Source organism: Xenopus laevis, chromosome 4S, assembly GCF_017654675.1.
Source record: "Xenopus laevis strain J_2021 chromosome 4S, Xenopus_laevis_v10.1, whole genome shotgun sequence".
Taxonomy (NCBI): domain Eukaryota; kingdom Metazoa; phylum Chordata; class Amphibia; order Anura; family Pipidae; genus Xenopus; species Xenopus laevis.
Window position 1 is genome coordinate 61849684 of NC_054378.1, and position 13395 is coordinate 61863078.

Genomic DNA, 13395 nt, shown 5'->3' on the forward strand with positions numbered 1-13395 from the left:
CAAGAGGTGTGTTTGTATCACCAACATTATTACATTGTTTTTGTAGACCGTTGGCATTAAATGATACTAAAAATACTAGTATTTTGGACACCAAAATAGGCACCTAGAGTGTGTGCTTTTCCTTCTAGTTACCAGGCACCATGATGTACATAATGTTGGGCATCAGAAAGAGCTACAGTGTCCTGATAAAATGACCCTTCATCTGAGAATTCTGAATTCTGTTATTGGGTATTACAAAGCTGTAGGAGAAAAAGAAAATTGCTGCCTTCGTGGAACCTTGTGTTAATATATAATTTTTTCTGCATCCTTGAATTGCAACTATACAGAATGATTCTGAATATCAAAATTATTCAAAGGTAGTAACTACATAAAGAGGGCAGTTATATTCTCTTCTTTTGCTGGGGTAGTTTCACAAAAAAGGATTTATGTCTTATATGATATGTGGTGCATTCTAGTGCATTTAATGCATGGTCATTGCATTGTCTTCTACTGTGATGTTGAAGGCAGCCATAAAACAACATGTACACATGTACCAGATACACAGCAGGCAAAGCTACCTTTGTCAGTTTGCCTTCATTATTTAATAACATAGTGGATATTTTCTCCCCTACAGTAATTTACATGGATATTAGACGTTACTGAGGCATTCCATGATCATGATTTGCAGTCAGGTCTGTCTGGTGGGACCCAGGTATACGTTTTTTAGAGCAACTGATGCTAAACACATTTTAATTAGTGAAATCCATCATTACAAAATTGCCATTATAGTTTTGTTTCTGTAGAAACATAATTGATACAAATGTAACAATTGAATCTTGTATACATTGTTTAGACTCTAAAGATATTTTTTGAGGTTATGCAGGTTTGGCAGCATTATTATTAAGATTATTATTGCTAACAGGACCAGCATATTCCGCAGAACTGTACAATAGAAGAGGGTATACATTGGATATTAAGATTACAAAAAAACCTACGTAATGTATACTAATCAAACAGCAAAAAGGGCCTTATTCAATAGAGTTTATATAAAAGGAGAAGATTGTATGAGACATAAGGTGTGATGATGGGCAAGATCAGAATCAGTGAGGGGTGTGGCATTGCATTTAGAAGGTAGTAGTATATAGTATATTATATAGATAATGTTGCACTTAAACACTTAAAGAAAAACTTTACCCCCAGAATGAATAATTACACAACAGTTTATATCATATTAAGTGACCTGTTAAATAATTTTACCAAACTGGAATTTAGATATCAGTAAATACTGTCCTTTTACATTGAGCCCCAATTTTATGATATTCTCTGTACTGCTTAAGAGAACACTTGATCAGAAATACTGCAGCGCTGATTGTAACAGGAAGAAGTGTGAGAATAAAATGCAGAACTTTGTCCATTAATTGGCTCATGTCACCTAAAATGTATGTGTGCCCTTGGTTTGTTTGTATGCAGGGGGCGGCCCTTAGTCACTTTAGCTGCTCTTTGGACTGAACTTATAAAATATTGGTATGTGCCGAATCTTTTTTACATTTCAACAATTATTTTGCCATACATGTGATGTGTCAACTTTGCTATCAGCTTTAGCATAGAGACTCATGATTCATAATAAGCACAAACAGTACATAACTCCAAAGATAAATATAGGAGAAGGCAGTGACACTGTAACTCAGCTTGTATGATATATTAGAGTACAAAGTCTCTTAGTTAATAATTTACTATTCTCAAATTAGTGAGTAGCCAGTGTCTATTGTGTTATTTCTCAATGGCATCCAGAATCAATACAAAAAATGCACAAATTTTGAATTGACACTCTGTAAACTCGACTTTTTCAAGTCAGAGTAAACAGCCCAAAACTATCAAGAATCCTGAAGATAAAAACCTGTTCCATTTGTTGAAGGGACCATCTGCTATTTACTTCTACATTATTTCAACAAAAGTTTTCCTCTAAAAACCTGGCTACATTAAGCTTTGTTTTGTGCATATGTGCTGTAGGCAAACTGTACTGTGCATGAACAAAGTGTGGGTGGGTGGTCAGGGGTTTGGTGCCTGTGTAAATTTTATATTGATTGCCATTTTGATCCAGAGGTGGCTGAGACCTGTGAGAGACCGGATAAATTACTTACCATTTACCAAAATGTCTCCACCTATATGTGCCTATCGTAGGGGCCAGGCACTTAAAGACCTGCTAATGGTGATGGATTTATGAACAGAAACTGTGGGCACTTGGTTGAAAGTGAATAAATTGGGGTGTTATAGATGTGGAGGATATACTGTAAGTCTTCTGAATGTTTGCTGGTTGGAGACACTTTCTCCCATCCTCATAATGGTAAGAGGTTTCAAATTTAGCATAGACTGGCATGCAACTTGGACCACGTAGTTTGGGGTTAGAACAACCACAGGTCTGCAATATAATGCAATGGTATTGTCCTCAGGAAAATCTGACCAGGGCCGGAACTAGGGGTAAGCAGAGTAGGCACATGGCTAGGGCGCAAAGCTGGGGGGGGGGGGGGGGTGCCAGGCATGTATCTTCTCTGTCGCCTTCCCCATGTCCGGTCTCCTCTCTCTCCGACTCTCTGTTGTATCATTGCATCTATTTGCACTTCCCACAAAGCGTGTGCTGGAGCGGCAATTCATGCATGTGCACTGGAGCAGCAATTCGCCCATTTGCTTGCTGAGCTGGCACCATGACCGACCACGTTGGCTAGGGTGCCTGGCCCGGCTCTGAATCTGACATTCCCCTGGCCAGACATTTTTTGGCTTGTCGGCACCCTTTGCCGACTTTACGTGCAGCCACCATATCCCACCTCTGTCTAAAGGTGGGGACAGAGATAAATCTTATTACAACATGACTCTTGATACAATTGCCCCCAGAGGGCTTAATGAAATGGACTCTCTATCATGATAATTATGATGGCCAATTATGATATTTACTAAGTACAGTATTTGCTGTCATGCTTATTATAATCTGGTTCCCCATATGAACTATGTTATGAATTATTTTAGATGTTTTAGATTTAAGCACTGTTTGCACATAACACATAATATGTGGTGTTCTTACTATGAGCAAATGAACTCCGTTTGAATTTCAAATTTGCATTTTAAATAATAATGACTCTATATCTACTTGGGTTTATGTTGAGTATTAATTGGTTGGAATGTTACCTGCACATTGATTCATTCGCTTATACAAATGGTTTATAGACATAGGTGTCTCTCGCCCTAGATTCTATGAATAATTATATGCTTAGCATCTAAAGTATATGTATATGCCATATGGCTTTTACTTTATAAGTTATTGATGTATATGGTGAGTCAATGAAGATTAGCTACTCTGTGGACTTTATAGGCATATTCACTGCAACGTTTTTACTCTATATTGTTGGGGGTGGAAACTTGTCCTTGTTTCAGTGACTGTATGATTGAACACATTTTTAACTAGGATTCAGTTTTACACGCTACACGTATGAGGATGTTAATAATTGTGATGCTTCAATTTACACTGGTGTCATTTTTAATGTTTTAATGATAGGGACCGAGGCACTTTAAAAACAAGTGATATGTTACTATGGGTTGCTTGTATGTGTGTGACTCTGTACACTGATTGGATGTTATATCATTTGAATGTTTGTTCACATCCTATCACTATCTTGACAATCCCATGAGGTTCAAAACGCATTGATACACCATGCAACAATAAAGATTCATTAGAGAACAGTTGTATTCAGCTGCCGTGAGTACTTTCTTTGATCAGAATATATATTTAAAGAATAATCATTGTAATTTGATAAATGCAGTATTAAAATTTATTTAAGGGTATATATACGCATAGCTGTTAGCACTTGCTATACCCATAGATGTCATTACTTGCATTTTGACAAGCTGAGGATTTTCCTGAGTTTTAGCTCATCGCAATGCAAATATCTGTACCCATGGGAGTGGACAATAATGCTAAACACAGAATTGATCTGGATCACGTGGGAGGTGTGTTGTGTAGCCACAAAACTTAGATTATGTCCCACATATTCAACTGAGATATTGCTGATGTGGTGTCTGTTGACTATAACAATTATGTTTCTGGATTTGTCATACCCCACGGCAGAGGCCCGGCTCTTCTAGTGAGCCTAAATTAGCTTTCGGGTATCACATGCACCTGATAGGTTACACCTAAATAGATTTCTGTGCAGCCCTGCACATTGTTTTTTTTTTTAAACATGTTTTATATTGATGAAAATGTTTTGTTATAGGGTACCTGCATATTGGGTGCAATGCAGTGTTATATTGCTGCCTCGCAGTGTTCTTCAGTTATTTCTAACTAGGGCATAATCTGTGTGAACCTCACATCTTTTTCCTTTATTTGTATTGGTGCATACTGGTTGGAAAAATCGCTTTAGATGAAACAGACGCTAGGCTATGAGTCTGTGAAATTAGTTTGTAAGTGGGACATGGGCTGATGTGAATGATAAACAATCTCTGTAAAGCTCTGCATAACATGTCAATGCTATTTAAATGAAGGATGATAATAACAATATTAAAGGAATTGTTCAGTGTAAAAATAAAAACTGGGTAAATAGATAGGCTATGCAAAATAAAAAATGTTTCTAATATAGTTAGTTAGGCAAAAATGTAATGTATAAAGGCTGGAGTGATTTGATGTATAACATGTCAGTCAGATCACTACTTCCTGCTTTTCAGCTCTCTTGGTTTACACTGACTGGTTACCCTGGCTACCAGGCAGTGACCAATCAGAGACTTGAGGGTGGGCCACATGGGTTATATCTGTTTCTTCAATTGCAAACTCACTGAACAGAAATGTACCATGTGGCCCCCCTTCAAGTCGCTGACTAACTCAGAGTTATAGAGCTGAAAAGCAGGAAGTAGTGTTCTAGCTATTATGTTACACATCAGTCACTCCAGCCTTTATATATTACATTTTTGGCTAACTAACTATATTAGAAACATTTTTTTATTTTGCACAGTCTATCTATTTACACAGTTTTTACTTTCACACTGAACTATTCCTTTAAACCTACAGGCATAGTAAACATTCTCTGTAGAGCACTATATAATATGTTGGCTCTAAATTGGATAATAATAATTATCTTTCTAGACGTTTGTAGTGCATTTGCCTTCTGTGACAGGAGATTTAGATTCTGTTAATACTCCAGTAATAATTATTCTTACTAGAACTAGAAAAGGTATTCAATAAAATCTTATATATTTCTTCAAATGTAAAAACAAGATACTTCCAGCAGTATCTGAGGAACATAATGCATGATTATTTGTCTTTGAAAGCCATCCTTTGACATTAATGTGATCTACTGTATATAGACAGTGGAGCTATTGAATCCAACTACATTATAGTATATCGGTTTCTTATTGCTTGACTTTGTGACAGTGTCATATTTAGGAATTTAGGATTCCGCTGAATAATGCATCCACCACAAGATTTGGCCAAATGTAACCATATACAAAAATGAATTTGAAAAAAGTGTAAATATTGCATCATTTGTTAACCAAAATTTGTCACATTCAGTTGTCATGAGCTTTAAAGGTGTGTCACCATTACATTAACTTTAGTATGATATAGATATTGAAATTCTTAGACGATTTGCAGCTGGTCTTAATTTTTTGTAATTTTTCAATTATTTAGCTTTTTGTTCTACAGCTCTCAAGTTTGGTATTTCAGTTGCTATCTGGTTGCTAGGGTATTATTTACCCTGACAACCAGGTGGTGATTTGCACGAGAGACTGGAATATCAACAGGCGAATAGAAGGTAAGATATAGAAAATAAGAATAACAATAAAAATGTATCCTCAGAGGGCAATTGTTTTTATTGTCTGCTGGGGTCAGTGACCCCCATCTGAAAGCTAGAAAGAGGCAAAAAAGGATGGCAAATAATAAAAAAAAAAACTCATAGAACATTCTAAAACATTCATATTTATATGATTAATTTCAGCTAAAGAAATAGGATTCTTAATTCTGCAAGTGCTAGGATTTAGCTGACTATGCAGCTGAATCATGATTTTGCTGCATCCCTACTCATTAAAGGCATTGATTCAATAATTAATACCATATCAAATGTATGCACTAACTGCACTGCAGTTAGAAGAAAGAAGTTCACCGGCACTCAGGTAATGCTAGCAGGGTGAGACCCTTGCTTTAAATTTATTTAGTGCGGCATGCAACGTTTCGGGGACAACCCCTTTATCAAGCATTGTTTGATAAAGGGGTTGTCCCCGAAACGTTGCATGCCGCACTAAATAAATTTAAAGCAAGGGTCTCACCCTGCTAGTATTACCTGAGTGCCGGTGAACTTCTTTCTTCGTATTGTTGAGGGGTTGGCCGATCCCCCCTTTTTGGTGGGCACCAGGGATTCAAGTTCCAGGAGGGCAAGGGTGTGCGTTTGTAAGTTGGATAATCAATAACTGAGCAGTTAGACCATGTTAACTTACCCTTTTATTAAGGTGCTCAGGCAAATAGAAGCGTTTCAACTTCAGCAAAAGGTGGTACACCTTTGAAACAGTACTTGAATACTAGAAGTAATGTTACAAAACAAATTGTTCATGAAACAAATAGAAATTGTCAGTGCAGAAGAATTCCTGGCATGTATAACACTGAAGGGAAACCCGAATCCCCTTAATTTACCAATAAATCTATCAGAAAAAGTCATTGCTGGAAATGACACTCAAATCGTGCAACTTTTTTGAGTTGTCACCCGAAAGACTTTTTTGGATTATCGAATGGAAACCAGCCCAAAACCCTTGAGGATCAAAGCAAGAAACATCTTCAAATTGTTAAAGGGACATTTGCCATTGACGTTTTCATGCTTTTGACAGGTTTTACCTGGAGTATTTTCAGATTTTAGTTTTTCCCCTTTAAAAAAATTGGCCAGAATAATTTGAGGTTTATTAAATAGGCCCCTGAATGTGTCTAATTGTTTGAGCAAACAGTTGACTTTGATGATGATGTGCATTTTTTAACCTATTTGATATCAAACTACTTCACTTGAGTTAAATGTAATAATGTTATATCTTTGTTTCAGGTGACCCAAGAAAGTTTGACCCAAAGTTTAAAGGACCCATTGGGAAAAGGTAATGTTTTTTGTTTTTGAACCAGTTAAATTTCCTATAGAATTGCAAAACCAAGTTTATTCATCTAGATTCACTAAATTGCCATGAACCACAGATAGTTTTCTACAAATTGTTGGAAGATGCAAATATAGGAAAATAAAAATGTACATTGGTGTTGTGGTAGCTATTTGATACATTTGCTTTGTTGTCTATGGTAACAACATGGACATATACCAGTAGGGGTTTAAAGACAAACTGATTCCAGCAGAAAACCACCTGTATCATCAAGCAATTAAAATAAAGATATACTGTATTCCATCTATCCATCAGTTGTTCAATCTGTGTAAGGCAAGTCCCTGGCTTTGCTATAGTGTTGTGCCCAACTAAAATGAAAATACATAGAGGCAAATTTATACATTCTTTCTTAAATTAAAAAACTCTTGCCAACTAAAACCTAGTGGTACAGTTCTAACTAAATTGTTAGTTTAAATTGGATGGCTTGAATGTATTTTTATAGCTTGAAATAATGTGCCAATAAAAGTTGCTCTTTGTACTGCTTTGATGAAATATATTATGAAAAGCCATGATAGCACCACCGAGCCAACTGATTTTCCAGGTTCACTTTACCTTACAATTTAGATGTTAGCCAATCAGCACCTAGACAGATATTTTTCAAGAGGTGCTAGCATACCCCTTAGTTTTCATGCAAAAACCACATATGCCCAGACTTTGGCTGAGCTTTCTACCTCACACCAGATAAAATACTCAGAGCATGGTGTACTTTACACCAAAACGTAAGAATGCTATATGTCTTTATGCTTCCCCTCAGTGTTTTAGAGGTTGTGGAGAAATAGGCGATTATAAGCATTCTTGGTGGACTTGTCCGATTGACGAAAATTTATGGAGTTATATAGAACAAATAGCGTCTGTAATTCTAAAGGTTCCTCTAATACAGGGGTGTCCAACCTTTTGGCTTCCCTGGGCCACATTAGAAGAAGAAAAATGTTCTGGGGCCACGCTCGAAATAAACACAAACACGAACGCTAACTTTTGATTTATTTTATTGTAAAAGTAAACCTAGTGGATTTTTGACATTGTATTTGAGAAACGAATTTATCAATATCTGGTTAAATGGAAGTAGTTGCAATTCTGGGTGAATTCTCAAGGTGCTCATTAGATAATTTGGTTCTAATTGTACTCTTACAGTGTGTTCATTCTTGAAAAAAGTTGCTCACAAATGTAGGTGCTGCATATATATCCCTCGCATAGTGGGCGATGGCGCTGAAGAATGCTTACCTGCCTTTGTAAGTAACCGAACACTCACTTGTTAACTGCTTTTCCTGCTCTAGAAAGCCACACATACCGCACACCCCATGTAAAATTTAAAGCAATTAGCGACCGCGTACATACCCTCTCTGTGCGTGACATCGCAACATGATGTTTCCTGGATTGGCGGAAGTTCAAGCTGGGCCGCATTCATATCCATCCTGGGCCGCAGTTTGGACACCCCTGCTCTAATATGATCCCCACAATATACACTAGCGATCTACCCTTTCCCAGGTTTAAATAAATTAACTAATTATTTATTATCACAATTGTGGGCTGCTGCTCAATGGGTTATAGCATTAAATTGGATCTCTCCTACGCTCTCATTAACATAGTTTGTCTCTAGACTCAACTATATCCAAGAAATGCACTATTTAACTGCAATAACCGAGAACAAAAGAGAGACCCATATCACAACTTGGCAACCTTGGGAAGAATAAAAACATTACCTTCTTTCCCATTACAAATTAGATAAATTAAATTCCTACCCCTTGACTAAGGCCAACGCGTACAAAATAAATAAAGGTAGAATATACCCTCAAGACAATTTTCATTACCTTAAACAATATCATAATAAAGGTTTGATATATTACAAAAAGCACCAAGGTTTAACATTGATTTTCAGAGGTAATAGAAAAAATATTCTGATAAAATGTTATAATTATGATTGTGTTTTTTTCTCTTTTCTTTTTATTCACTATGGGATTTTAATTATATAATTCTTTAATACAAACATTGTAACTGAGGACTTTATTTGTGTACCAATTATATGCATTACTGAAAATGTAACATCAACAAAATGAAAAGTCAAATGCAATGTTTGAAAAATATATGTTTTATAATTAAAACAAATAAACAGAGATATAAAAAAAATACTCAGAGCATTGTGCAGGATGCAGAGTTGGTTGGAAAGGGCTGCGGCCTGCGTCCACCACCATTCTTTAACTTGTGCATTTGAATGGCTTGTAAGTTAAGGGACAAGTAGAGAATGGGAATATTAAGTAATATAAATGCCCCACATTAGTGCAGTGGAATAAGGTCTCTATAAGAGACCTCCTGCACTTCAATAAGGCTGAAAAGCAGTATACAAAGTGCAAAAAAAAAAAAAAAGCATTTTGCACCCTGCCATTCATTTTGTAAATAACCCATTATATGTTGTCTTTAGGAAAGTGTGCCATTAAATAGGAAGAGAGCTAGTATGCTACTGAAACACTTCTATAAATATATAATTCTCAGATGTAACAGCTTATCTCAGGCAAGGTGCAAAAAGAAGTGGAAATCAAGAAGAAAGTGAATTCTAGATGAGCATTGCTTTTGTTGGCCAGGTGGTGCAGATAGTTCTGTATGACTTTGGGCAAGTCATGTCTCCTCTGTAGAGCATGTTTGCCAATTAGCAAATATATTCCAATTTGGACATTTAAATATGCTGATTGCATTTGCATATTAATTGACATAAGATTGCCCATATGTGTATTATATCATGCGTTAATTTAGTAATTTGCACATGCACATCTGAATTGACTTATTATGACATGTTATTCTTTAGATGTCTAATTATTCATGTTGAATGTAGCCTTTAGCACCTTCAAGTGCCTTTCCCTCTAGAATTACTTATGTATTGCACAAAAAATAAAGTGGCACGAAACAGTGAAGGTATCCAGACTACAAATCACCGTATATTGCAGTTATTGTATAAAATGTGATGGTATGGAGCTGTTAAATCTTGGACAACACCTGGTTATAAACCCTTAGTAAAGGCAATTTTGCATGGGTATTTGGCAGGACTTTAAGGTAAATGCTTGTTCAATGTCAAACCCATCTATTGTATGTATGTGTCATTTTTATAAGCAATTAACAATTAACTTTAAGTAACTAAGTAAGATATTCTTGTAACGTTATTTGGACTTAGCATTGTTGTTAGAGGTGGTAATTACCTTTGCTCTTTATAAAACATTTCCCTCCTGTCCTGAACATATCCTTTTAGTCTAAATATAAAATTATACATGATTTTCAGACTAATCTAGGAGAGTAAGGTATTCCTGTACTTACTATCTGCTATAGGGCAAGAAGTAAGCAGGGCAGTTCAGCTCTCATAGCATGTGCGGCCTCCTTTACCCTATCCATACTTACCTCATTAGCATCTTAGCAGGTCGAGGGGGGCCACATCGTTAATGCAATGATGTTTCCACCATTGCTTCTTCTCATTATGACTGGTTTTTTTTGTGCCATTTACACTTAAGGCGATAAAACTTAAAGTTGACATAAACAGCATGTTATTATTAAATAGGGCTGATCTACAAATCCAGCTTCTTGACACTCTGGCATATCATTTTACCAATCAGATAAAGGAATGTGAATTTACAAAAGCCTAAAAGACCACTACAGCATATTCTATATAGTCCTTACTTGTATTTTTACCTTAAAGAACCATCTTCTAAAGGCTGAAGAGACAATACTGAATTTCTTAACCCTATTCACATTTAAAGGTTTCTAGGATAGCTTTTAAGAAATGATGTGGAAATAGTAAGTATCTTCCATTTGAAAGTGACTTGTAGTACAGCGTATTCACATTTAATAAAAACATTGGTAGTCAGGGGCCCCGCATAGATTTTTTGATGGCTAGGACCCCCCCCCCACCTTACAAGTTAAAAATACAATTTGCAGTCAGGGGCCCAATAGAAAATGTAAAAAAGCATTGGTGGCCAGGTACCCACCTCATACAAGTTAAAAAAAAAACATTTGAGGTCAGGGCACACATAGAATATTTTTTAAAAAATTGGTGACAGGGACCTATAGAGGTGGCCTGGGGCTTAATAAAATTTAAAAAAAAAAAAAACACATTAGTGTTCTTCTTTGATCTACCTTAGGTTTTTCTTCCTTGGTGGTGGCAATTTATTTGGTTTTCTTCAGCTCCTTTCGTGGCTTCAGGTCTTTTTGGGGCTTTGGGTCTTCAATACTTCATTGCTTCGTGTCTTCAGTACTTTAGGTCTTCGGCACCTCAGATCTTTGCCGATACTGGACTTTGGCGCTTTCGGGATTCGAATGCCCTTTAGGTTCAGGCCTGGTATGACTGCACCCACTGCGCTCCTGGCCCTGCTTAGCACTGTAGAGTGGCAGTCAGTCACCAGCTAGGCAACCTAACAGTGAACCACATCTTATCAGTGGGAAAACTGGGCTTTTTAAAAAATAAAACATGACCCCTTAACTATAGGACTGTGAAGAGCTAAGCTCTTTGGGGCCCTTCCTGTGCTATTTTCTCAAAGGAGATCTTCACCATTGACCAAAAGCATATATTAAATTGGTATTATTGCTGGTATTGCAAACTGCTGATTGCAGTTGGTGCATTTTAGCTGTCTGAAAATAATCTGGAGTAACGCTCTGTATGCCTTTGAGATGGTGAAGATATGCAAATATTCACACACAGAAGGGATGTAAGTTGCTATACTGCTAAGCAGTATGATCCAATAGAGCTAAGTAACACATATAAATACAACCTTAATACACAGCCCCCTCCCTTTAATAACATTAACTTTGCCATATCAACATATACACTAAAAAATAAATCAATAAATATATATATATACTGTATATATAGCTAAACCCCCCAAGTAAAAAAGTATTATGGTCCGACACCCCTCTCTCAAGAAAAGTGGTAGTCCAACACCCCTCAAGAAAATTGGTATGGTCTGACATGCCCTCAAGAAAAGTGGTATGGGTCGAAACTCCTCTCAAGAAAAGTGGTACAGTCTGACACCTCCCCATGAAAAAGTGGTACGGTCTGTAACCCCCAAGAAAAAGTGGCACGGTATGACCCCTTCTCAAGAAAAGTGGTACTGTCTCACACCCCCCTCAAGAAAAGAGTTATGGTCTGACACCAAGGAAAAAAGTGGTACAGTTCAAAAACTCCCTCACCCCTCAAGATAAGTGGTATGATTTCGAAACCCCCAAGTAAAAAGTGTTATGGTACAACACCCCCCCTCAGTCCAACACCCTTAGTTGGACAGTACCGCCTTTCTTTAGGGAATGTCAGACCATACCACTTTTCTTGAAAGGGGTGTTGAATCGTACCACTTTTCCTCAGAAATGTCGGACCTTACCACTTTTCTTGAGGGGGGTGTTGGATAGTACCACTTTTCTTGAGGGGTGTCGGACCATAACACTTATTCTTGGGGGTGTTGAATCGTACCACTTTTCCTTGGAAATGTCAGACTGTACCATTTTTCTTTAGGGAGGTGTTGGCTTATACCACTTTTCTTGATGGGGCTGTTGGACTGTACCACTTATTCTTGGGGGTGTTGGATCGTACCAATTTTCCTTGGAAATGTTGGACCTTACCACTTTTCTATAGGGAGTTTTTGATTCAAATCACTTTTTTCTTGTTGAACCGTACCACTTTTCATGAGGGGGTGTTTGACCGTACCACTTTTCTTGAGGTGGTGTCAAACCGTACCATTTTTCTTAAGGGGGTGTTGGATCATACCAATTTTTTTGAGTGGGGAGTCAAACTCATGTTTAATGCCTCACATATAGTTGGTATAAACATATAGTTGGTATAAATGTACAACATGCTTGCAACCTCCTTCCCCCTGGCACCCTAACAGCTCAAAGATTCTCACTAACATGAGCCTCGGTGCTTAAATAACCACATTTATGATTTTGGCTGCTGCTGGTTTTAGGGATATGAATGCCAATCACCTCCTTCTAATTTTTCTTAAACATCTCACTCATTTCAGTACTGCTCTTTCTCTAACTCTTAACAACTTCTCTTTGTTGCTTTCTTTCCTAAGAAGGGGATTGCAGAGCGAGAGCAATTTCTATAAGAAATAGGCTGGTGTGTGCCATCAGCTAATAGGTTGTGATTACACAGACTTGCTAAAGAGTTACAGTAGTGTCAGAGAATGATGACTGACATTTAGCCAGGGGACAATTATCACAGGTGAAAGAAAAAAGTTTCCAAGGCCTTGTCCTTATCTTGCATTAGGTTAAAGCAATAACTAGACA

The 13395-nt window shown here is 37.1% G+C and overlaps 1 protein-coding gene across 3 annotated transcripts in view; it reads left to right on the plus strand.

Moving 5' to 3' along the window:
* Positions 1–13395, plus strand: part of slc44a5.S (solute carrier family 44 member 5 S homeolog) — a 73923-nt gene that overhangs the window by 21820 nt on the left and 38708 nt on the right. For all 3 annotated transcript variants that reach the window (XM_041561325.1, XM_018260725.2, XM_041561326.1), the window contains exon 2: positions 7041–7089. In XM_041561325.1, the coding sequence (XP_041417259.1) occupies positions 7041–7089 (49 nt within the window). The remainder of the gene's footprint in view (positions 1–7040; positions 7090–13395) is intronic.